The sequence below is a fragment of the Xiphophorus hellerii genome, chromosome 1 (assembly GCF_003331165.1).
Source record: "Xiphophorus hellerii strain 12219 chromosome 1, Xiphophorus_hellerii-4.1, whole genome shotgun sequence".
NCBI lineage: Eukaryota > Metazoa > Chordata > Actinopteri > Cyprinodontiformes > Poeciliidae > Xiphophorus > Xiphophorus hellerii.
In genome coordinates this window covers 22,918,677-22,942,077 of record NC_045672.1, presented here as the reverse complement: position 1 = coordinate 22,942,077, position 23,401 = coordinate 22,918,677, and the positions used below count along the sequence as shown (strand labels likewise).

General features: G+C 41.9%; 1 protein-coding gene across 3 annotated transcripts; it reads left to right on the top strand.

The window, feature by feature from the left end:
- Window positions 1-241: 241 nt before the first annotated feature.
- On the top strand, window positions 242-23,032 carry baz2a (bromodomain adjacent to zinc finger domain, 2A). Of its 3 annotated transcripts, none has more exons than XM_032569990.1 (30): window positions 242-343; window positions 1,477-1,594; window positions 2,534-3,385; window positions 5,059-7,089; window positions 8,116-8,382; window positions 8,761-9,132; window positions 9,222-9,282; window positions 9,467-9,575; window positions 9,716-9,817; window positions 10,547-10,769; window positions 10,863-10,924; window positions 11,006-11,071; window positions 11,155-11,541; window positions 11,625-11,879; window positions 11,968-12,182; window positions 13,233-13,307; window positions 13,425-13,599; window positions 13,691-13,753; window positions 13,836-13,980; window positions 15,070-15,695; window positions 15,778-16,102; window positions 16,845-17,000; window positions 17,102-17,262; window positions 17,392-17,457; window positions 18,117-18,400; window positions 19,214-19,349; window positions 19,740-19,886; window positions 19,984-20,243; window positions 20,357-20,500; window positions 21,365-21,524. In XM_032569990.1, the coding sequence occupies exons 2-30, from the start codon at window positions 1,477-1,479 to the stop codon at window positions 21,522-21,524; spliced, it is 8,043 nt and encodes a 2,680-aa protein (XP_032425881.1). In that variant the 5' UTR covers window positions 242-343. The 3 variants fall into 3 exon arrangements, with proteins under 3 accessions (XP_032425881.1, XP_032425798.1, XP_032425961.1); XM_032569907.1 differs by having other exon boundaries at window positions 261-463; XM_032570070.1 differs by lacking the exon at window positions 242-343 and having other exon boundaries at window positions 21,365-23,032.
- Window positions 23,033-23,401: the final 369 nt, after the last annotated feature.

Below are 23,401 nucleotides of genomic sequence, written 5' to 3'. Positions count from 1 at the left end.
TTGCTGATTGATACGAGTGTTAGACGCTACAAATAATTATGTCAATTTAATTTACAAATTTATTCTACATTCATAATTATTTTACTTGCTGAATCAAATAATGTTTTTTTACTAAGTGATGAAATAGTTTGTGCCGTTGGCTGTAATTTAAATGGATTTGTTTTTTTGGCTTCATTTCCCTGCTCTGTGTGTATAAACGGGTCTTGAACTTTGTTGAAGTACTTTTACCGGATGTGTGCGCGCTTCATTGTTGGGACGTTAACGCGGCTCCAGCTTCACTCCGTTCTGTGATCATGGCTGCACCGGACCTCAACAGCCATGTTTGCTAATTTAAAACCCAAAGGTTAGGGAATAGTTGTTTATAATTTATCGCTGTGTCATCTTCACCCACGCTTATCCGTTAACACGGAGGGGGTTTAAAGCCGTCGGCGCCTCCGGAACCCAAGGACTAAACAGAAAAAAGGTTGGCCTGTTTTGAGTGGAATATCGGTGAAACTTTGGATGGTGGCGGTGTAGGAGGATGATGCTCTGCAGAAATTGTCTGTGTGCGTAAACAATGTAACTTCATCTGGCTGCTAGCTAACGTTAGCCCGTCATCAAAAGGGAGTACGCCTCCATTTATTAATCCGCGAGTCTGTTTTTTGTGAGTTCGTTTTTATTTTTAACGAACCGGCTTGAATTTTTTGCATTCACCACGTTATAAACCAGCGTGGTTATGGTACCTGCTAACGTCGCAGCCTACTTACTCCGGATAAGGATGCTATTAGTTAGCTTTATCTGTTAGCTTTGTTCTTTTGTGATGATGTAGCTAAATAACCTTGGGGGGTGCTAGGCTGATATTCTCTGTTATATATTCCGGGCATGAAAAGTTGCTGGGATCCCTTCGGACTCGCACTTTAATCTAACATTAAGGATAAAATGGCCAGCACAGCCGTCTGGCAGCGCTTTAAAGTAGTGGTTGGTTCATTTGAGGGCGCTAAGCTAACGCGGCGCCTGCTGTTGCAACGGCCTCGTTGAATTAGGAAATCAAGATCCCGGAGGACTATCGAAAACTGGTAAACAGCCACTGCTGTTGTCAACGGTTCTTTAAAAATATCAATACATTATTAGTTTACCCCCTCGCCTCCCTCCACTGCCGCCCTGATTATGTTTCGTGCTTGTGTTTCTACCTGTAATGAACGTTTCTAGTCTGTGCCCGTATTAGCAGCGCCTCATCAGCGGTAATGATGAGCTCCTACCGTAATATTCGGCTTGTCCATTACACTCGCTCGGGCCTGGCATCTGCTGCTGCTGGCTGCGACATTTTAACGGCTGCTGCCGTTGGTCCCAAAATGCTGTCACAAAATCATGTAATCAGGCTATCTGAAACAAAACAGAACTTGGTTATTTGTGATTTCTCGAACTTTAATGGAGACTAACAACAGACTAGTGTTGTGGTACTATTTTATTTTGTTATTATTTATTTTTTTCTTTTAGATGGACTCAAATAACCATTTCAACTATGGCACCTCAACAAACTCAGGACTGAAACTCTCCTCAGGGGATTCTCTTTATACTAACGGGTCCTCCATGAGTTTTCCTCAGCAGGGGAAGAGTGAGTATTACATCCTTTAATACACATGTTTCAAACTCAAGGTCTGGGGGCCAAATCTGGTCCATCATAAGATTCTATGTGGCCCTGCACACTCTAGAGGGTCACATAAAACCTTCAAGATATCATCTTGGCATTGTGTTAATCCACAAGCATATTTAGATAACTGTTGAGAGAAAGGCAAATTAGTATGTATTTTTTAGCAAAGCACCAATATAAAAATTTGGCCCAATATTTGATATAAATACTGCTGAAATGGTTGATAACCATTATTTGCCTATACTGTAAATATTTCATTGTTCTTTTGACACCTTAAAAAAAAAATTCAACACTATGTCAGTTAAGCTTCCCAGAATCCTGCACTCCATCTCTATCACTGTCACATGACCAAACAAATACCACATGACCAACTCCTTCCCCTGCCCTCTGTAAAAACAAATGTCTATAAGATGGAAATCGATATCGGTTGCTGATATCGGCTCAGTTTTATTTATTGGGCCGATATTGATGTATATATAGACTGTGTAGAAAAGCTTATCCAGGGATAAGTGCTGTAAATTAGACCAAAAATAACCATGATACAAGCATGGGACTGCAGTTTTATTCAGTTTTTATATGTTAATGTGTCTGTCTATATCAAATAAACCTAATAAATAAATAAATGTTAAAAAAAAGACTAAAATCGTCTGATATTGATGTTGGTGTTAAAATGGTGGATCCCTAATTTTTTTTAATCTTGGTGCCTCTGTTTGTTGGTCAGTTTATGTATTGTAAAATATAGAACTTCTGGTTAATTAACTATAATGTGAAATAATGATCATAACATAGGAGAATCAATGCACACATTTCCTGAACTAAACTCCTCTTAATTTATTTGTTTTTAGGAATAAACATGTCTTTCTGTTTGAGCAGCTTTTTAAGCTGTTTCTGCTCTCTTAACAGATCTAAATGGCGAAATGAATGTGAATGGCGTCACTACTGTACACGGGTCAAGCGTGTCTGGTTCCCACCCCCCGTCAGCTCCTTACCCGCACATGAGCGGCCACCACCAGGGCGCCGTTGGCTACGAATACCTGTGGGGGGGGCTCCCTCAGTATGGCTCTGGCATGGGCTCGTCATCAGGGCAGGGGGTCCACCAGAAGCAGCCGGCGCCTGGGATTGCACAGTCTCAGTCACAGCACCACTTCCAAAGCCATGGCCAGTACCAACTGAACGGCGGCGTGGAAGCGTCCCACCAGCCCCCCATCGCAGGCCAAACAAACGTCCCTCTAACAGGCAACAGCCAGTATTGGAACAGGAGCAACCCCACCCAACAGCAGATGAGTTATAATTCCCCCAGCATGTATGGGAGCTTCCAGAGTCAGTCTCATCCTGGCGTTACGCCTTCCCCACATCACCAGCAGCAGACCTTACAACCGCCCCCCCATCAACCATCTCAGCAGCCCCTCCTCTCCCACCATCAGCCGCACCATCACCACCAGCAGCAGCAGCAGCAGCATTACAGTATGATGACAAATGGGATGCCCTTCTACCAGCCCCCCCAGCAGCAGCTGCCACAGCAATCTCAATCCCAGACTCGCATGATGCCCCCCGCTGCCCAGAACTTCACCCCACCCCGCGGCAGCCCACAGCACCACAGCTTGGGCAGAGGGAGCTGCAGCAGTCCTCTGCCGGTGGGGATGTCGCCAACACCGGTTGTATCACCACCAATACAGGACAGTGGGTCACCCAAAGGTCTCAGCAGGGATCGCAGCCCTCACACTAGCAGTGCAGGGATGTCCTCTCCACTGCAAGGTGACTTTTTCTAATTATGATGGTATATTCTCGCTGTTTCCTCAGATCTTCATTTTGATATGTTGCACTGCTGCATGTTGTCATTGCTGCCTTAAGGTTGACATTTTGTGTCTTTGATTTTGATGACAAGTCAAACTTTCCTAGTCTACAATCTATTTCCTCCCTCTAATGTCTGGACATGAGTCATGCTCGTCATATGGTTGTATTTCTGCTTTGCCATTACTGACATTGTCACCTCTGCTGACTTCCGTGTTAACAGAAACTATAATGGAAATGCAGTGATTGTGAAGTCTCCAAAGGAAAAACAGGCTAAGTTGTAACTTCACTTGTGTGTCTACTGCATTATTAGGTTAGTTTCAGCTTTTACAGTCAGGCAATGGGATAGTACTAACATATCACCAGCTGGTGTCAGTGTTTTGCTTTTGGAAAATGTCATCCAGAATATTTGTTTTGGGGGAGAAGCCTTTTTATTTACAGGAGGCATGGGCGATATGGACTTAAAGTTTTAACATAACATCTTGTGGTACTATTATGATAACAGCAAAAGTGACAATAAGAGCTATTTTTAGCTTTTTTAGGATAACTGTGTAGCTCTACAAACACAATTACTGCTCTTGAGAAACATTTCCGTTAATAATACTCTTCTTTAGAAAGTGTGATTTGTATCATTAAGTTGCACAAACTAACTACATTTAATGGTATTTTTAAATGTATCGATATTTATTGATGCTCTCATTGCAAAAACATTGAAGAGAAAAAGTAAAAATAACAATCCTGATCATACGGGCATTTTTTAGGGGTGTAAACATCATTGATTAGAATTTATTGTGACAATGATAAATCAAAATTTTTATAAGAAATTTATCATGATAAACAATATTATGAATATATTGTTCATATAACTAATTTACAGCGATATTTAGTTGTACATCTTATAAAGATGTGAAAAGCCTTCTGTAAAGGTTGAAAAATCACACTCTAAAATTTTATAAAATTAACCATATGGTAAGAGATAATGAGAAGAGTTTCTCTTCTCCTATGATTACAAATATAAACATGTACAATTTGCTAATCTTCACTAATACCATCAAAACACTAATTTGAAAATGTTCAACAACAAACCTTCCAAGGAGATTTGGTGATAAAAGATGAAAATGCGGAAAAGCCCCTCTTTGCCACTGTTGTTTGATAGAGTGTATGGACAACCTAAGACCTGCTTATGTTTGAAGGACCCTGCCAGCCTTGTAAAACTTCAAATTTTAAAACACAAGGACAGTTGTAATAAAAAAGAAGTGGAGAAAAACAATTAAATTGGGTCATCATGTGATCTTCCGCAGAGAAATTGTTCACGAGGCACAAAGTCAACTTTCTTTTATGGCTGTCTCAGTTCAAATACCTAAAACTTGTAGTACAAACTCAAGAAGAGTATGGAGCATAAGAGGCAAACAAGACTTTGACGTCAAACATTTTAGGAGACTGTCCTTTGTTCCACTCATTGAATAAATGTAACCAAATTATAGGTTGAACTTTTGTCTAAATCTTTCAACAAATTTGTCTGTGTCTGCATACTAGGATGTTGTTTATACTAAGATGAAGTACCAAATGTACCATTTATAAATACTTTTGATTGAGTTAACTAATAGTTTTGACATTTTGATTCTTTTCTCCTTTAGGGTTTTCACGGGAAGCTATTAAGGAAGTTGATGCAAGCCACGCTGGCAGTGAAAAACCACCTATTGTCCAGAGGTCACCAAAGACTGACAGCTACCAACTTACACCTTCTGCTCCTCATGCGAGTCCTAAAAGCGATTATCGTCAATATTCCGATCAACCAGCAGCTCCGTATCCAGAAGTTACTCCCCCTGTCAGAGATGCAGTCGTTTCCTCACATCTCCAGCATGTAACCTCTCCACTTTCGGCATCAAGTTCAGGGGCCTCGATGTCTCTTATGAAGACTTCGACTCCACCAGGGGTCTCTACTTCATCTGGATCTCCAACATCTGCCTCCGGACCTCCTGTAGTGTTATCCGGTGATGTGGACGTGCCCTTCTCTTCGTCTTCTGCTGCTTTTTCAAGAATTTCCTCACCTCCTATTGTAGTCCAAGGCCTGAGGTCTTCTACTTCTCGAGTGTCGGAAACATCTGCTCTAGGATTCAAGCTTCTGCCACAGGGGCACTCTTCCTCTCTGATTCATTCAAACATGTCGAGTGAGAGCATGTCTGTTGGCACAGTTTCTTCGGGCCCTCCTGCCTCGTCTTCATCTGAGTTTTTAGTTGATCAAACCAAGTCTGTACTTCCTCCTACAGCCTCTAAATCTACTTGTGTTTCTCCTCCTACCGCCGTCTCCATCACTTCTCAATCGGCAACCGTTGCATCTCCAGCATTGCTGATGTCTCACGGGTCCAAGCCAGTTTTGCCGCCATCTGTCGCCAATGCATTTGGAGATCAGCATGACATACCTGCTCCCCCGAGGTTGATATCTGCTCCTTCATCTTTGAGCACAAATTCCTCATCTCCCAGTGTGGCATCTTTGAAGATTCCAGCGTCTTCACCTTCAATGTTATCTGTCCCCAGTTTATCAGCGTCTGCAGGAGGAACCCCTTCAGTTGGCAGTAAACTTTCTGAACCAACTTCAGCAACATCCCAGTATCGCAAACACACTCCTCCAGCTGTCGACACAAGTCTTTCCACTGCTTTTGCAGCATCAACGCCACCAAAATTGGTGAAAGCACCCTCTGTGACAGCCCAAACCGGCTGTCCGGTCCGACCTCCATTCACCCTACCTCTAACCACTCAAGCCTCCAGGACTGCACCTTTGTCCAACCCTCCTGCCTTGGTTTACATGCCTCCGCCGATGGGGATGTCTTCTAAAGCTGTCGGAAACTCTGACTCTCCAAACCTCCCAACTTCTTCTCTGATTTCAGAGCGTCATGCTCCCGGTGAGGAGAAGAGGGAAGTGGAAAATAAAAGGAACGGAAAACCAGAGGAGAGCCTATCCCAGCTGGATTCAGACCTAGTAAGCACTGAATCTCATGTGGTTGCGGTTGAAACCAAGAAGCCGGAAGTCTACCAGTATAAATCTCCCACTGATCCGCCAGGAAAATCGTTACAAACGTCTGAACAAAATCCCCAAAACGCTTCAGATTTAGAGAAGCATGAAGTGAAGAGCAGCATCCTCTCAGACGCAGCAGACTCTCCTGTGGCGTCTACTCCAATTGGAAAGCCCCCGCATCTCAAAAGCACAAGGTTACAACATCAAACCAATGAAGAAGGCTTTGACAACTCCTCTGAAATTGCTTTTTACGACAAAGCAACATTTGACTCCCCCTCTAGACTCTGTGCCAGCTCCATCTTAGAAAAGACCTCACATATCTATGGCGATGCCTCGTTTTTAGGTGATTCTTCTCAGTTTGACACCTCTCATCTGGACACCACGTCCTGTGCTGAGGAGAACCAGTCTGCTACGTTTGACAGCTCCGCAGAAGGCAGCTTCTCAGCGGAGGACTCCAGAGATGACACCATGGAGTCGACCAGGGAGGAGGAAACCTCCGAGGTGGAAGCGACCAGAAACAGCAGCCAGGTTACAGAAGGTTCAATGCTGGAGTCGTCTTTAGATACAACCACTCAGACCGGAGACACTGCTGCTGACTCGAGCCACGTGAACAACTCGTGTTTATCTGGATCGTCTCAGCCAGTTTCTCAAGGTACATTGAAACATTTCTGAATTTAAAGTTAAATTTTCAGTTTAAAAGTTGTTTGTTTTCTTTATCTTCATAGAGGGTTCCTAGGTAGACTAGTTAAGTATCACATAGCCTGATATTAAATGTTTCCAGAGGTCATAAAAGGTCAACCAGTACCAAACAATTGTGCTACAAAAATTTGAGTTGCAAAAAGATAGCAAAGTTAATTTATATAAATTTTGTGTAATTTATAATATATATGTATAAAAATGTTGTTTTTTTTTAAATCTTAAAAATTATAACAGTACAAACAAACATTTTTGCTGCACAAATGTAGCAATTATGATTTATAATTTTATAAATAAAGACGGTCCAGTTGACCTTTAATAACCTCTGGAAACATTTATTGTCTTTAAAATGATAGCAGCACAAACGAAAATGTTTTCTGCGCAAACATTTGACACCAATTGTGTTTAGTTTCAGGGTGGTGAGGGCCGATTTAATATCTATAATGGGTTTTAAAAGTAACTGGCTTCAAACGATGCTACCTATCTATCTTCTCTCTCTATATTGATTTTAAAAAAGGGCCAATTTCATTCTGCATATTTTTTTCTTTTATAAGAGGAATAATTTGTTCAAAAATCTGGAAATAAAAATACATTTCAGTTTAAATTAAAGGTTCATAATTAAACATTTTATGTTTAGAAACATAGAAACATTAAACATTTCATATTTAGAAAAAATGTTGTGGCTCTAGGCAAGTTCAATTTTGTGTCTTGGATGGAAAAGGTTGCTTCAGTCTTATCGGTTGCTCTGTCCACTGCTCCTCTTCTCTTTTTTCTGTTGTTCATATATTTAAAATCCTTACATTTTTGTTGTAAAGTTCAAAGTGAAAATTTCTATTCATACTTTGAAAATTGCTGTTGAAAAGGCAAAAAAAAAACTCAGGAAATCTGACATAAAAATGTGTAGGAACACTATATCTCCAATATACTTGGATGCTGTTGTTAAGTGAATTTTGTAAACAGTTTGATGTTGTTTTTGTCTCAGATTCTGAAGGAGACTGGGAACCGAGCGGACATGATGCACCAGACTCAGCTGGACACGTTAAGAGCAGCGCTGATGACGCAACAACCCCGAGTTTTACAGTGGGGGAGGACAACTTTGTCGCCTTTAGTACGCCAGCAGAAAGCACCGCTGTGCATCCTCTCCAACCGGTAACCGGGCCGACCGGCGAAGCTGCAGGAGATCTTCTGAAGACCACAAGCAAACGACGCAGACCTCGAACTCCAAAGACACTGCTGGTTACCACTGCAGGTATTCCATATTCTGATTTCTACGTCAAAGTTATCATCAGATTTCCTTTTTCCAAGTAAATCCTGTCTGGGGAAAAAAGGTGAAATTGTTTTAAATATGCAAAAAATCATAATTTGTGAAATATGACAGAAAATTAAATAAAACATGAAAAATAAAAATTGTATTAAAGTACACTTTTTTAATAATTCAAACTGAAACTTTTTTGTTTGAATTTTTACTAATAAAAATAATGGAGCTGATATAAGTTTGCCCACATGCTAAAGAAGTTAGCTTTTTGCAGACCTTGAGGTCACCTACAGCATTCTGTTTATTAATTTATGGAATATGCAAAAATGGTAAATGTTGACAATGCTATAAAAAAGTTTTTTTTTCCTTAAGCTCCTGAGAACATGCGAAAGCCTCGGGTTCGAACACCCAAAGCGGAGAAGATGAAGACCGATGAAGAGGGAGGGATGAAAGAGGAAGGAGCCGTGGGCAGAAAGAGGAAGAAAATGCTCAAGGTTGATGTTAAAGAAACAAAAGAGGCGTCGGGGGAGGCTGGCTCTCTCGCACAGGAGGTCGATCCAATAACGGCTGCAATTAACGCCGTTCTGGCCAACGCTTCTGCCCTGAGCACAGTAGTGCAGAAACCCAAGAAGATGAAGCGGGTCAGAAAACAGGACCAAGACGGAAGCGCGGTGGGAACTCAGAAACGAGATGCAGAGACGACTGCTGATGATGTTGATGAAAACGATGACAGCTCCACTGCAGGCAATAAAGAAAATTCACAGATTTGTACGTATTGTATCAGGTGGCTTGGTTACAGGTTTAGTTCTGATTGGGCTCTCTGTCTTAAACAGGCGAATCGAACAGAAGACGGGTGGCAACAGAAGAGCAGGTCCAGTTCCCGCTCCAACACGGGTAGCGATCCAATTTTTACAGAAATTTCCTCTAACTCCCAGGATAAGTTAGAGAATCTGAGTTGTTTTATGAAGTTGTTGTGTAGAAGAAAAACCTGTTTGTTGCATTAAAAATGTCTTATGAGTAGAAACTGTTTCCTGAATGACGCTACTCCAAATTTACACCAAGCTCTCTTAATTTTCAGGTGGAAAAGGGAGATTCGTGTGAAGAAAATGGATAACCGCATGAAAGGGGAAACTTGGTATTACACTCCATGTGGAAGGAGGATGAAGCAGTTTCCAGAAATTATCAAGGTGACTTTCGCCGTTTTTAAAACGCACTTGTTTTTAAGAACACATGCATCTTCCTGCTCTTAATTCTGCGTCTGGTTTTCCCTAGTGGCCTTTATTTTCCTCTTTATTCTTTATTGACAAACCTTATTTTTCTCTCTCAGTACCTCAAGAAACACTCGGATGGCGTGGTCTCCAGAGAACACTTCAGCTTCAGCCCACGCATGCCTGTTGGAGACTTTTATGAAGAAAGAGAAACTTCAGAGGTAAAACTTTTGTTTTCTTTTTTTTGGGTTATATTATACCTTGCAAAAGTATTTAAATCTCTTGAGCTTTTTCACTTATCTCTCATTTTATTGGAACTTTATGAGGTGGACCAGTGCGAAGTAGAATATAACTGTGAACTAGAATGAAAATGATTATAAGAAAAAGTCTAAGGTGCAGCGTTCATTTCCATTCTGTCCCTTTTTGATATTCCTAAATACAACCAGTACAACCAGCTACCTGCTGATGTCACCTCATGAGTAAGTCAAGTCCACCTTTGTGTAAATTAATCTCTGTGTCAATGCAGCTTTTCTGTGAAGGCTTCAAAGGTTGAATAAACAACAAAGACTAAAAACTGAGGCAGAGGTTTTCTGCTAAAGAGCAAGGATTCAAAACATGCAACCAAAGCCATAATGAAATGACTTCCATCAAAGCTTAAGTCATGTTAGAATGGCCCAGTCAAAGTCCAGACCTGTTTAACTGAAAATCGACTTGAACATAAATCGGACAAAAGTTGAGTTAATTTGTGAACAAAACGTATGTTTTTGTGAATTTTTAGCATAATTACAGCAATGACTGTGTTCATTCAGTAAATTGGCATTCTTTTGAGTCTGTATACTCAGGATATGACACAAAATTTGTTTATTAATCGACTATTGGAAAAAATCGATTAATCCTATTTGAGCCCTAAAATGAGCGGTCGAAATGACATCCTGGTGTATGTGTGACAGGGTGTGAAGTGGGTCCTGCTAGCTAACGAGGAGGTCCCATCAATGATCATGGCCATCACCGGTCGGCGTGGTCGACCTCCGAACCCAGACAAAGAGAAACCTCGCCGGATTGGAGCCCCGAAGGCAGGACAAGCCCGTCGCCCAGGTAGACCTCCTAAATTCAACGCCGTCGACCTTCTCAGCAAAGTTGACGCCAAGCTGCTAAATCGTCTGGAGGCCAAGGGTGAGCGAATATTTGTGTTTGGCTTGTAGAAACCATTATGCAAGTTGCTCGAAGGAGAGCAGACGTGACTTTCTGGTGTTTCTGCATTTCCAGAAGCTCTCACCCAGGAGGAAAAGGAGAAACTAGCAAAAATCAAAAAGAAAATGAAAAGAAAGGTATGACGTCCTAGCTGCTTTCACAGTTGGCTCGTTAAACCGTTCAGATCTCATTATTCTGTTTCTGCTGCTCCGTCGCAGGCCCGAATGAAGAGAAGGGAGGATTTAAAGATTAAGAAGATGAAAGAGGAGAAAAAGAAAGCCAAGGTAACTCTAAATAATATTTTGCCCTCTTGTCACGAGCGTCACTTCAGCTTCCAGTCAATATTTTCTGTTGTTCTGGCTTGTAGCTCGAGCAAGACGTCAAACTTCTGGAAGGCGTCACTGAGCCGTCGGATCCAGCTGCTCCACAGCTCACGCAGTCAGAACCTGCTCCAGAGCCCAAAAAGCCCGGCCGCAGGAGAGCAGCCAAAGTTGAAGCCGCCGCACCCGCCCAGCAGCCGTCCGAGGAGAAGGTGGTCCAGAGCAACAGGGTGGCCAGCGCACGGAGCAAAGCCAAGGCCTTGGCTAAAGCCCAGGCGGAGGCAGAGGCAGCAGCGCAGGCCGCTCTGGCGGCGAAGAGGGCGGCGGAGCGGAGAGCCCAGGCCCAGAGACGCCTGGAGGAACGCAAGAGGCAACAGCTTATTGCAGAGGAGCTGAAGAAGCCCACAGAAGACATGTGTCTCACTGATCACAAAGTGAGTTTCTACTGAGCTCGGTTTAGTTGAACTCTTTGAATCTTTTGAGTTTTTAAGCACTTTTAAAACTCTACGTCCTCCAGCCTCTGCCGGAGCTGAGCCGTATTCCCGGTTTGGTTCTTTCTGGAACGGCGTTCGCGCATTGCCTGGCGGTGGTCGAGTTCTTGCATGGCTACGGAAAGATAATCGGCATCAACGTGCCAAAGGACATTCCCAGCCTTTCTACCCTGCAGGAGGGTCTGCTTGGTCTGGGCGACAGCCAGGGAGAAGTCCAGGACCTCCTTATAAAGCTGGTGGAGTCAGCGCTTCATGATCCAGGCCTCCCGTCCTACTACCAGGTTAGTAAACTACTTTAGGACAAGTATTTTTAACACATGAACAAGCACCAACATGTTTTAATTCATATACTCTAATCCCAATTCATAGTCTGTGAAGATACTTGGGGAGAAGTTGGTTGATTTGGAGCTGACCCGCAACACAGTTTCAGAAGTTCTCCGCATCTATTTGGAGTCTCATGGCTACGAGACGGAAGTGTGCAACACGCTGAGGACTAAAACGTTTCACATCCTTCCTCCTGACACCAAGGCAGCCATCCTGGGTTTCCTGGTGGAGGAGCTGAACAGCAGCAACATTGTGATGAGGTCAGGCCTGTGCAACTTCCTGCTCTAATAACACCCAACACAAGTTCAGTTACTTTCCTCCCTGGCCTGGTGTTACGTTAGCTTTAAGGTTTTAATGATTCATCTCAACTTATTCTGGGTTTTTTTTAATAAGAAATATGTTTACAAGTTTGAATTTATTGTGGGTTTTCTCTAATCCACTAAATGCACCCCATAAAACATTTGGTAAAATGTCCTTTAGGAAGTTACCAAGAAACTGCAAGTTTTTTGTAATCATCAACAAGTTTATTAGCATAATTCTGACTGAATATTGGACCACTTATCAGAACTGGAAGAGGTAATTTAGCTTTAAAAGTGGTTTAGCAGGTCCACGCTTTGCGAAGGCCATACCAGAAGCTTAATATTATTCTGCTTCAACCACATCATCATCTCACCCTATTTACAATCTACGCTCTGGGGCTGCGATTACTACTAAATACATCTTGTATTAATTAGCACTATCTACTCTTCACATATTTTGCTATTTGTTTTTTTCTCTTTTTTGAAGGAGTAGAAGCAGACTTCTATGATGTTTGCTTGTATTTTGTTTATTTTTCCTTCTCTCCTGTAATCTTATTTCTTTCTTTTCTTTTAACATTTTACTCCACCTCTCCCTTTTTTTTTCTCTTTGCCTTTTTCACTTCCAGTGCATTTGGAGCATTATAGTGAAAGCTGTAATGCTCCACTTAGGAAAGTAAGTTGAATATTTATAGACTTTGAAACAGAAATCCATAGCAGGAATCCAACCAGTTGAAATGAAAACCAAGATTTCTGGTCAAATATGAAACCAGAATTATGCCGGAACCTTGAAGGCTTCAAAAATGTCAACTTGATAAATGACATTTGACCACATACTAAGGAGCCTTCTTATTATATTTAAGTCCAAATTTATATTTTTGATCTTGTGTGGATTAGAGAAAATCCATAATGTAATTAAATTAAAGTAAAAGCTGAGAATTAAGGACATTCTTTCAGATTATGGATGTTTGTAGCCATTTTTTTTATCATAACATGGCTGACTGTGTGTTTCAGTGACATTGACAACACGTTGGAGAACATGGCAACATACAGGAAGAATAAATGGATTATTGAGAGAAAACTTCGCAAGTATGATCACTTCTCCCCCCACCCCCATTTTCTTCTTAAAAAGTGGAGTCCTCTGATTTTACCAGATGTCCATTAAAAACTAAATTATGTCACTGATGTTTGGATTGTCCCCGTCAGACTGAAGTCGGTGCTGGCGCGTCGTACCGGACGCTCGGAGGAGGAGCTGTGCTTCGAGGAGAGGCGGCGCAGCGCCAGAGTCGCCGAGGAGGAGAACTTCAGTCTGGAGGAGAGCGGTTTGGTCCTGGAGAGAGGAAGCAGGCGCGCACGCAAAGAAGAACCCAAACTCAGCGATGTGGGTATCTGCTCTTGTGTTTTAGAGTTAAACCTCAGCCACCATAGTTATCCAGTTTTTTTTTTTTTTTGTTTGTTTTTTTTGGTTACAGAGTGAGAGCCCCACCACTGCCAGCATTCCTGAGCTTGAAAGGCAAATAGATAAGCTAACTAAGGTAAGCCTAATATAGCTCAGACACGGCTTCTTTTGTTTTGGTAAAGACAAAATCAGATTTTCTTTTTCTTCTTCCTCTGCAGCGTCAAGCGTTTTTCCGTAAAAAGCTGCTCCAGTCGTCTCATTCCATGCGGGTCGTCACGCTGGGTCAGGACCGTTACCGCCGCAGATACTTGGCCCTTCCTCACCTCGGAGGAGTTCTGGTGGAAGGACCCGAGGAGCTGCTGAGTGAGTCCCAGGCTCTGCTGTGGCTTAAGATTTAACTCTTGTTTTCTTAATGTGGTCTGTGCATCCTTAAATTTTTTTTTAAAAGCCTTGAATTCATGCATCTAAAATTAAGACCTTAAATGTCTTCAATTCATTAGAAAAAAGTAATTTGGCTTTAAATAATTAGATCACAAGTCTTAGATTTTGTCTCGGAACGAATCTCGTATATTATATACAGTACAGACCAAAAGTTTGGACACACCTTTCTAATTTAATGGGTTTTCTTTATTTTCATGACTATTTATAAGGCAAGAAATCCCACTTATTAACCTGACAGGGCACAGCTATGAAGTGAAAACCATTTCAGGTGACTACCTCTTGAAGCTCATCAAGAAAATGCAGAGTGTGTGCAAAGCAGTAATCACAGCAAAAGGTTGCTACTTTGAAGAAACTAGAATATAAGGGGTATTTTCAGTTGTTTTACACTTTTTTGTTTAGTGCATATTTCCACATGTGTTATTCATAGTTTTATGCCTTCAGTGTGAATCTACGTCAATAGTCATGAAAATAAAGGAAACTCATTGAATTAAAAGGTGTGTCCAAACTTTTGGTCTGTACTGTGTATATATATATATATATATATATATATATATATATATATATATATATATATATATATTTTTTTTTTTTTTAATTATTTTTTACTCCTTCAGTGGGTCTTTTGTGGGCTCTAGTGTCCCTTATATGACAGTAGGCTGACAGGAAAGGGGGAAGGAGAGGAGGGAAGACATGCAGCAAATATCGTCGGGTCTGGGAGTCGAACCCGCAACGGCCGCGTAGAGGACTCAAGGCCTCCAAACATGGGTCGCGCTATCCCCGACGCCACCATGGCACTCCCATATTTGTATTTTTTTCTCATGTCGAGCATAAGTTTGAGTCACATGCAGACATCTTCATTGTATTTTAGCTAGTTAGTTAGCTATTTTGTGCTTATCATCATGGATGAATTTGTACATTTCTTTGGCAATGCAGGTCTTAAATTTCATTTATATTTGCCTTAACATCTTAGAAAGTCTTAAATTTCTTTAATTTTTACGCCTTCTCTTGCAGCTTCAGCAGAAGTCTTTGTTGCCGAGGTTCCTGTCACATTCCTGAAAAAGGAGCCCAAAGTCGAAGAGATCCCAGTGCCAACCTCTCCACCCGCTCCTGCTTCACCCTCTGCTCTGTCCTCTGCCAAGCCGAGCCAACCTCAGACCGCCTCTGTGGAAGACGACCCGCTTCCCGGCACCGCGTCCCTCATGAGCACACAGAGGGGCCGTGGTCGTCCCCGAAAAATCAAACCGGAAGTCGAGTTGCACCTCCGCACGGCGAAGATCCGCCGGCGGCGTCGAAGCAGCGCCAGGTCTGTGGGAGAGGAGGGGCCGGGGTCGCCCAACAGCGGTCTGCTGGACCTCACTCAGGCGGCATTCAAGAGCTGGCTGAGCCAGTCGCAGGACGTCATGACCAACGGTGGCGGCCCTGGGGTAGCGGGGGACGCTCCTGAAGGCGGCCGCTCAGAGGAGAGCGTCAAAGAGATGGCGGAGAAACAAGGACAGTGGTTCAACCTTCTCCCCAAGCAGCCGTGTGATGATAACTCTCTGACCGAGCCCCAAACGCCGGTCTCACCGGGTTCCCCCCCCAAACTCCTCCCTCAGATCCCGAGTGCGCTGCCTGCGCTTGCTGCTCCGCTCATGGAGGTTCGCCACTGCTGCTCAAACACTTATTAAAGCAGTTAATACTTGGGGCCGATATTAAAACCAAACCCTCTCTCTTCTTTAGCATGACCAGCTCCTGCCTACTTTGACTCCTGCTGACCCCGTGACCCCAGCAGCACCTCAGGATGGTCCCCCCACCGATCTGGCTCCTGCTGCTCCACCCACACCCTCTCCGCCTCCGCCAGCTGCCATCGCTCCTCCTCCAGCTGCTCCAGCTACTCCTGGACGGCCCGGTCGGAGGCGTAGGCGGGGCAGCAGAGGCAGCAGTCCGGCCCGCAGGGGGCCCCGCGGCGCAGCGGCAAAACGCCGCGGCCGCCCGCCAAACGCCGTGTTCCAGGAACTGGAGCAGCAATACTTCACACAACTGGTGGTGAAGCCCATACCAGCATGTACGTTGGGGTTTTTGTTGTTTGTTTTGTGCAAATTAACGTGGCTGTTGAATAGTTTGTCAAATGTTAAATATACAAGCTGCTTCAAAAGTACAAACGCTTTGAATGTTGTGGGATTACTGCTTTAGAGTTTTTCATTGGACTCTTAGCCAGCTTTATTTATATAGCACCTTTTAGGCGATGGCAATTGGAAGTGCTTATACATAGAAGTTAAGATAAAACTCATCAAAACAGATTTAGATTAAACAGATTAAAATATAAAGTAATTTAAAGACTAAGAGTAGGCAACAGCAAATAAAAAAAATCTTGTTTTAATAGAACAGGTGAGAGCATTCCTGCAGTGAATCGGAAGCTTGTCCACATTTCTGGTGCATAAAAACTGAAGGCTTCTTCAGGCTGTTTAGTTCTGTGTTGGTTTGACTCAGGTGATATTAAAGGTCTTAATGGTTTATAGCATTGAAGAAGATCAGATATGTAGTATTTTTTACTTTTACCGGTAAGTACTTTGTAAACCATTAGTGAAATTTTAAACTGTATTTTATGAGACAGAAAAACACTAATAAGTAAAAAAATGTGGAGTTTAAGGAGAAGAATGCATGCTTTTCTTTGCTTGTTGTATTGTCTTCTTACCAATACAAATCTGAAAAGTGTGGAATGCATTTCTGCTCATTCTACCAGGGGATTTCCTTTCTGAAATCCCCTTTAATTGCTGTTGTGATGTGTTTTCTGATTTGCCTTCCAGCTATGGTGCGAGGATGGTGGTGGATCAAGGATCCAGAGGAACTGTACATCACGCTGCAGGCGCTCCATCCACGCGGCATCCGGGAGAAAGTTCTCCACAAGCATTTGGCCAAACACATGGAGAGCTTAGCTGAGATGTGCACCAAACCCATAAACGGTGAGACCACCATCCTGTCCACCTTTCCCTAGTTACCCCCCTGCACACCTGTCGCCACGTCGTCGTGTAATCCTCTCCCCTCACATGTCCTCTCTGCGTAGATCCACTGTTTGAGCTGAAGACGGAGGACAAAGACGTGCTGCTGGAGGCGCTGCAGCAGCCCTGGCAGGTGCAGGAGAAAGCGATGGAAGTGGATGTCAGCGCCCTCCAGTGGGTGGAGGACCTGGAGCAGCGAGTCATCGCTGCTGATCTACATTTAAAGGTTTTAAGAAAAACTGAAATTCACTTTTTAAAATGGTTCATAAATGTGTTGAGATTTCTAAAAGCACAAAATTAAATAATTGCGTTAAAGTGTTGATGTATTTTAGTAACTGTATTGTTTTTCTTCAAGGCTCTTCCTCAGGGTGCTCTGAACGAAGCTGAAAACAGCACAGAAACACCAGTGACTGAATTTCAGGTGAGCTCTCAAATGTTCCGCCAAAATAACTTACTGTCTTTATACAAGGGTCTCTGTGGGTGTCTGAAATCCTTGAAAATGGTTGAATTTCACCAAGGTGTTTTCAAGGTTTGGGAAGTGCTTGATTTCTGTATAAAGTCCTTGAAAGTACTTGATATTCTATCTGCACAGTTCTGTAATAAAGTTCAGATAAGCTTTTAGGAGAAAATACTCCTTACAGAAAGTCAAGTTATTATTTATATTGCATTTACCTTAACACAAACCAATTTGTTCAATGTAATGAATATTTACTATTCCTAATGGCTCGATGATTTATTGATCTGTGTAACTGAAATACATTTGTTCTTATATTTTGTTCATTAGTTATTGAAATTTAATTGAAATCTTCTTTGTTGTTGTCAAATTTGTGTTTTCTTCTCACATCAGTCAAGGGTACAGGGAGTGTATGAAAAGAAATTTTCAAAACATAAAATGTTATATTTTAGTATATATTGTCCCTGCTGTGTAGAAAATTATCACATTAACGGTAATAAAAAATAGCAGTGAATTGAAATAGTTTTTTTTTTAAGTTAATTTGTATTGTTTTCATCTCCAAAGTGCTGGAAACTTTCCTTGAAAAGTACCTGATAAAGTGCTATGAATGTTTCCTCTCCTTCCAGCCTTACACCATCCCAGACCCAGACTCCACCCGCGACGACCTGCAGTACTACGAGCACGACGTGGACCCCCGCGACGACTGGATCGTGCGGACCAAGAAGGAGTGGTCCGGTTTGCCCCGCATCGCCACGCACCCGCTGGACCTGGCCGTGCTGCGACTCGCCAACCTGGAGAGGAACATCGAGAGGCGCTACCTGAAGGAGCCGCTGTGGAACCCGTCGGAAGTGATGCGCCTCGCGCCGCTCACTCCGACACCCGGAGAGGAGCTCTCACTAGACGTGTTCAGGTGGGAACGAGTGGTTCAAGATCACAGAAGGGTTTGGAGACATGTGTAAACGATCAACAGGAATAAACGTGATGAATCAGTTCTTTTAATTGTTTATTTTGAGCAGGCAAAAGGTAAAAACAGGAAGGAAAAATAAAACAAATTGTCATGTTCCCTGGCATGCAAGATCGAAGGAGATCGAAGATTCAAGACCTTGTGATTTCTTGCGCCTAATTGTCAGTGTTTTTAGTAATCAATTAATCAATAAAGTAAACATACTAAAAAAAAAGCCTTTTTCTAAAAGAACAACATGTCAACACTGTACAAAAAATACATACATTTTATATTTAAGATAAAGTCTTGTCTGTAAATCTGCTTTACCCAAAACTCCTCAAATGACAATTTCAGCATTATTCTATTTTTAAAAAAATTAAATATTAAACACCTTTTTGCTATTCAGTTAATAAAAAATATTCAATAGATCATCCCTTCACCATATTTAGAAAGCAGAAATGTCTGAACTTTTCATATGTTCATGTTAGACTGTTTATTTTAAGCTGCAGTAACATGCTTGGCTACAAATAATAAATTGTGCACTAAAGGAATGCCATATTATTTAATTTTAGACAAAAAAAAAATTGATTTTAAAAAAGAAATTTATCTTTTTTTAAAGTATTTCTAGTATTGTACAAAATAAGCTTAAGTTGTTAAATGAAAAATCTGCAGAATGGACCTTTTTTTTTTTTTTTATCCGATTAATCGGTCACCAAAATAATCATTAGTTTCAGCCTGATAGACGTGCTGTAACTGATTTGTGGCCGTTTTCTGCTTCAGTCTGGAGAGTGAGATCACGTCTCGACTGCGGACGTGGCGACAGGCTCTGGATCGCTGCCGCAGCGCGCCACAGCTCTGCCTCTGTGTGTTTCAGCTGGAGAAGGCCATCGCCTGGGAGAGATCGGTCACCAAAGTGGTGAGAAGTCGTGTTTTATTGTGACAGATTAAGACAATGGAGGCATTTTGGGTGATGGAAACTTGATTCATCCACACCAGTCAGGTTTTCAACTGGTGAAGAAAATCATGTGGTACATTTTAACCCAGGCCTCTTCTGACTTTCACTGTAACTGTGCATTAAAGGTTCAGGTTTGTGGAGAGTATGAGGAATAATTGTCCTTCACAGTAATAGTCTTTTGAAAAAATATGAATTATATTTCTTTGCATTTCATAGCTGTGAATTACATCGTGTTGGTCTATGACCTGGATTTTTAACAAAATGTTCTCAGTCTGCGATAAAAAAATATGAATATTTTTGCAGATTATCTACTCACGATTGTCACTCTAAGCTTTTTTTGTTTTTGTGTAGACCTGCCAGGTGTGCAGGAAGGGGGACAACGATGAGTGCCTGCTGCTGTGTGACGGCTGCGATCGAGGTTGCCACATGTACTGCCTGAAGCCCAAAATCACCCAGGTTCCAGAAGGAGATTGGTTTTGTCCAACCTGTGTCCCGAAGGTGATTTGGAAACAAAGAAAATGTCTTTCCTTTTCTACATCCAACCATACTGTCTAGTTTCTGACATGTTGCATTTTTTTTATTTTTTATCTTTAAGATGGAAGAGGAGTTGCAGAGCTCGTCCAAAAAGCGCACCAGGCTGAAGAAGAGGAGGTATGAAGAGGACAGCAGTGAGGACGAGACCACAAAAAGACGCAGCGGCGGCATGACAACGCGGCACAAGGAGACCCCTGTGCCTTCATCTTCGTCGTCTACCCGTTACTCTGGAGACGGAGGCGGCAGCAGCAGCAGCAGCAGTAGCAGCAGCAAACGCCGGCGCATAACGACACGCAACCAACCTGACCTCACCTTCTGCGAGTGAGTCACTGTTCAGTCCAGCTAGATTCCTCAAACATCATTCCAGTTCTTTTTAGAATTTAAAATGAAGTTGATGATGTAAGTTGGTGATCATTGACTCAAATTCCCACCAGGATCATTCTGATGGAGATGGAGGCTCATGCAGACGCCTGGCCGTTCCTGGAACCCGTCAACCCCCGACTGGTGCCGGGCTACCGCCGCATCATCAAGAACCCCATGGACTTCCTCACCATGAGAGAGAGACTGCTGCAGGGAGCGTAAGAAAAGAAACTCTTGTCTTTTAGCTTTCGCACACAGGAAAGCTTTTCAACATTACAGTTCAAAAGTTCAAATTCAAGGGAAAGAATTCCCATAACGCTCCATTTGCCTTTAAACAAATGAATCTGTTAATTCAGGTGGATAATCTACCACTACACAAAGATATGTATATAAATATTTTTTCTGAAATTATTGGCACCAATAATAATAATGTTTCTTCGTCATTGCTTCCTCTCTCTACACAGCTAACATCTAAATCAGGAAGTGGTCAAATATTTCAATAAAAAAGGGACAAACCTTTATTAAAGCTGTTAAAACATCCATTGATGCATATAAATATAAATTTATTTGACATATCTTTTTTTGTGGTGTTAACATCCTCAATCCTGAAGGAATCAGCAATTTTTTTTATGCTTATTGAGGAAAAACTAAAAATATACTGGTGCATCTAACTGAAATAATAGTATTGAATTTGTTTTTATTTAAAAAACAAACTTTGAACCAGGTGAAGCTAAAACTGCAACATGGAGTTTTTTTGTCTGAAATGCAAAATGTACGTATTTTTTGTACAGTTTTGACTTGATTACTGCTTTGATTGTGTTTTTTTCAGCCAATTGCCTTTTTTGAATCTTTATGCTCCAGTTAACGATTAATCGATAAACTAAGTTAGTTGACGATTATTTCAGTAATCATTTCATCACTTTTAAACTGATTGTTTCATCCCTAGATGATGATATTCTAACTGAAATGTGCCACAGAGTATGTAGCTCTTCCAAAAATGATATTAATCTTCAAACATGAAGGATTTGCTTGTAACTCTTCCTGGTTCACGCCTCACCCTCCTCTCTTCTTCTCCTCTCCAGTTACTGCAGCTGCGATGAGTTTGCGGCCGACGCTCAGCTGGTCTTCAACAACTGCGAGCTGTTCAACGAGGACACGTCGGAGGTGGGCATGGCGGGTCACTCCATGAGGCGCTTCTTCGAGAGCCGCTGGGCGGAGTTCTACTCCAACAAGGACAAATAGGAGCCTGCCAGGATCGGCCTCAGGGTGGCGCTGTGGACTGTTGCTGCATTCTCCAGTGCTGCGAAGACTGGCTGGAGTCCTGCTCCGGCCTCCTGTATTATCTCATGTATAGGTATATATGTATAGGTTTTGGCTCTTTGTCTGTTATCGTTTCCTGGACAGGTTGAATCTTTTTCTACCGCCGTTCCCCCGTCTCTCCACCTCTGCCCCTCATCTCGTGCTCCTCCCGTCGCGTCCCATCAGGCCGCTTGGCCGGCTCCACACTCGCACTGAAGGTCAGAGTGTGACCTTGTCACCGCATCCCGGACCTGCTCGGCGCTGCCCGACGACTGAACGCACCTAGACTCTTCTGAGCATTTCTTACCTGTTGTTTGGAAATGTAATGTAACGTGGTCTTATGCCTAGGAGTAATTTTTTTCAATGGCTCACTATATTTTTATTATATATTCTATATATAAATATATATAAAGATTACAATAGCTGGGATTATTTAATAGCAATAGCTCGTAGTGAATGTGTACAGACGACCCAATAGAGATGTTTAGACATTTTATGAAAAAAAAAAAAAGGCCAGTGAAACTTAAAGGAATCTGTTGTTGGACTGTCACCAGTAGATGTTGTATAACCTCCACTTAAAGACACACACACACACACGCACGCACACCCACACGACACCAGTGTATACGTAATTTTACCCACAACCTCACCTGCTGCTCTTGTGGGAAACACTCAGAAGCTGGAGGGTTTTTAGATTCGGTCAGTTGTAGACTCGTAGACGTCGCTGCGAAGAGCAAAACGTTCTGCGACCAAGAAGCGTTCTCGCACCTGTAAATAGGCTGTGCTGATTGGACACTAGGAGGAAGATTTTGCTGTTGGCAGTTGCAGGTTTTAGGAGCGTCTGTGCATGTTTTACACATCAAACCCGCAGCTGCAAGCCCTGCTCTGGAGCAGGGTTTAAATTAAATCTCACATTTTGTTTTTAGCTCATTATAGATCGGATAAAAAAAATAAAAATATTTAAAGCAGACTGAAGTTTCATTTTAAAGAATAGAATGTCTCGAGAGCTGATTTTTGACATACTGGGCGCATTTCTGCCTTCTTCCTCTGTCTTACATTCCTATTCATTGATTTTTTATTGTTTTTCTTTTTTGGGGGCCAACGTATGATGCTGCACGATTGGTTTGCCATGAAGGTGACAGGATGACTCCACCGTCTGGGTTTATTTAAACTTGCTCCTTACACTGAACTTTTTTTTTCTCTTTTCCTTTTTCAGAAAATGTATTTAAAAAAAAAAAGAAAAAAAAAAGACATGACAACCAAATGTGGTGTTAAGTGAATTTTTAATAATGTACAGTTTTGGTGACTTTAAATTTGATTCTTTATATTTTTAGGACCAATTCATCATTTTTAAGAGGAGGTATTACAGGACTCTGTTGTATTAAGGTGATGTAACACGTGTGCATCTGTAGAATGTACTGTGAGTTGAATAAAAACACATCTTGTAGAGAGTTGTTGTTCTGCTGCTGTTTTTTTGGTTGGTTTTTCTTTTACCTTAATTCTAATCAGATACCAGGAGCCAACTGTAAATAAAGATAAAATAAGAATGCAGGGTTTAGCTGTTTTGCAGCCAAGATTGTGTCCAAACAAGAATTTTAACTTTGATTTCAAACCTTCACACACTTAATTTTTCTCTAAAAAGGAAAATACTTGCAGTGATTCTAGTATTTTTGTCCAAAAAACCAGAAATGGAACAACAGTTCAAATATTTAGGGGTTATCTTGGATTCACTTTTTTTTTTTAAACAAGTGGAATCTTGTGAGAAGAATTAAATTTAATTTCTAATTTTCAATTTACCGGAAATGGTTTCACTTTAGAAA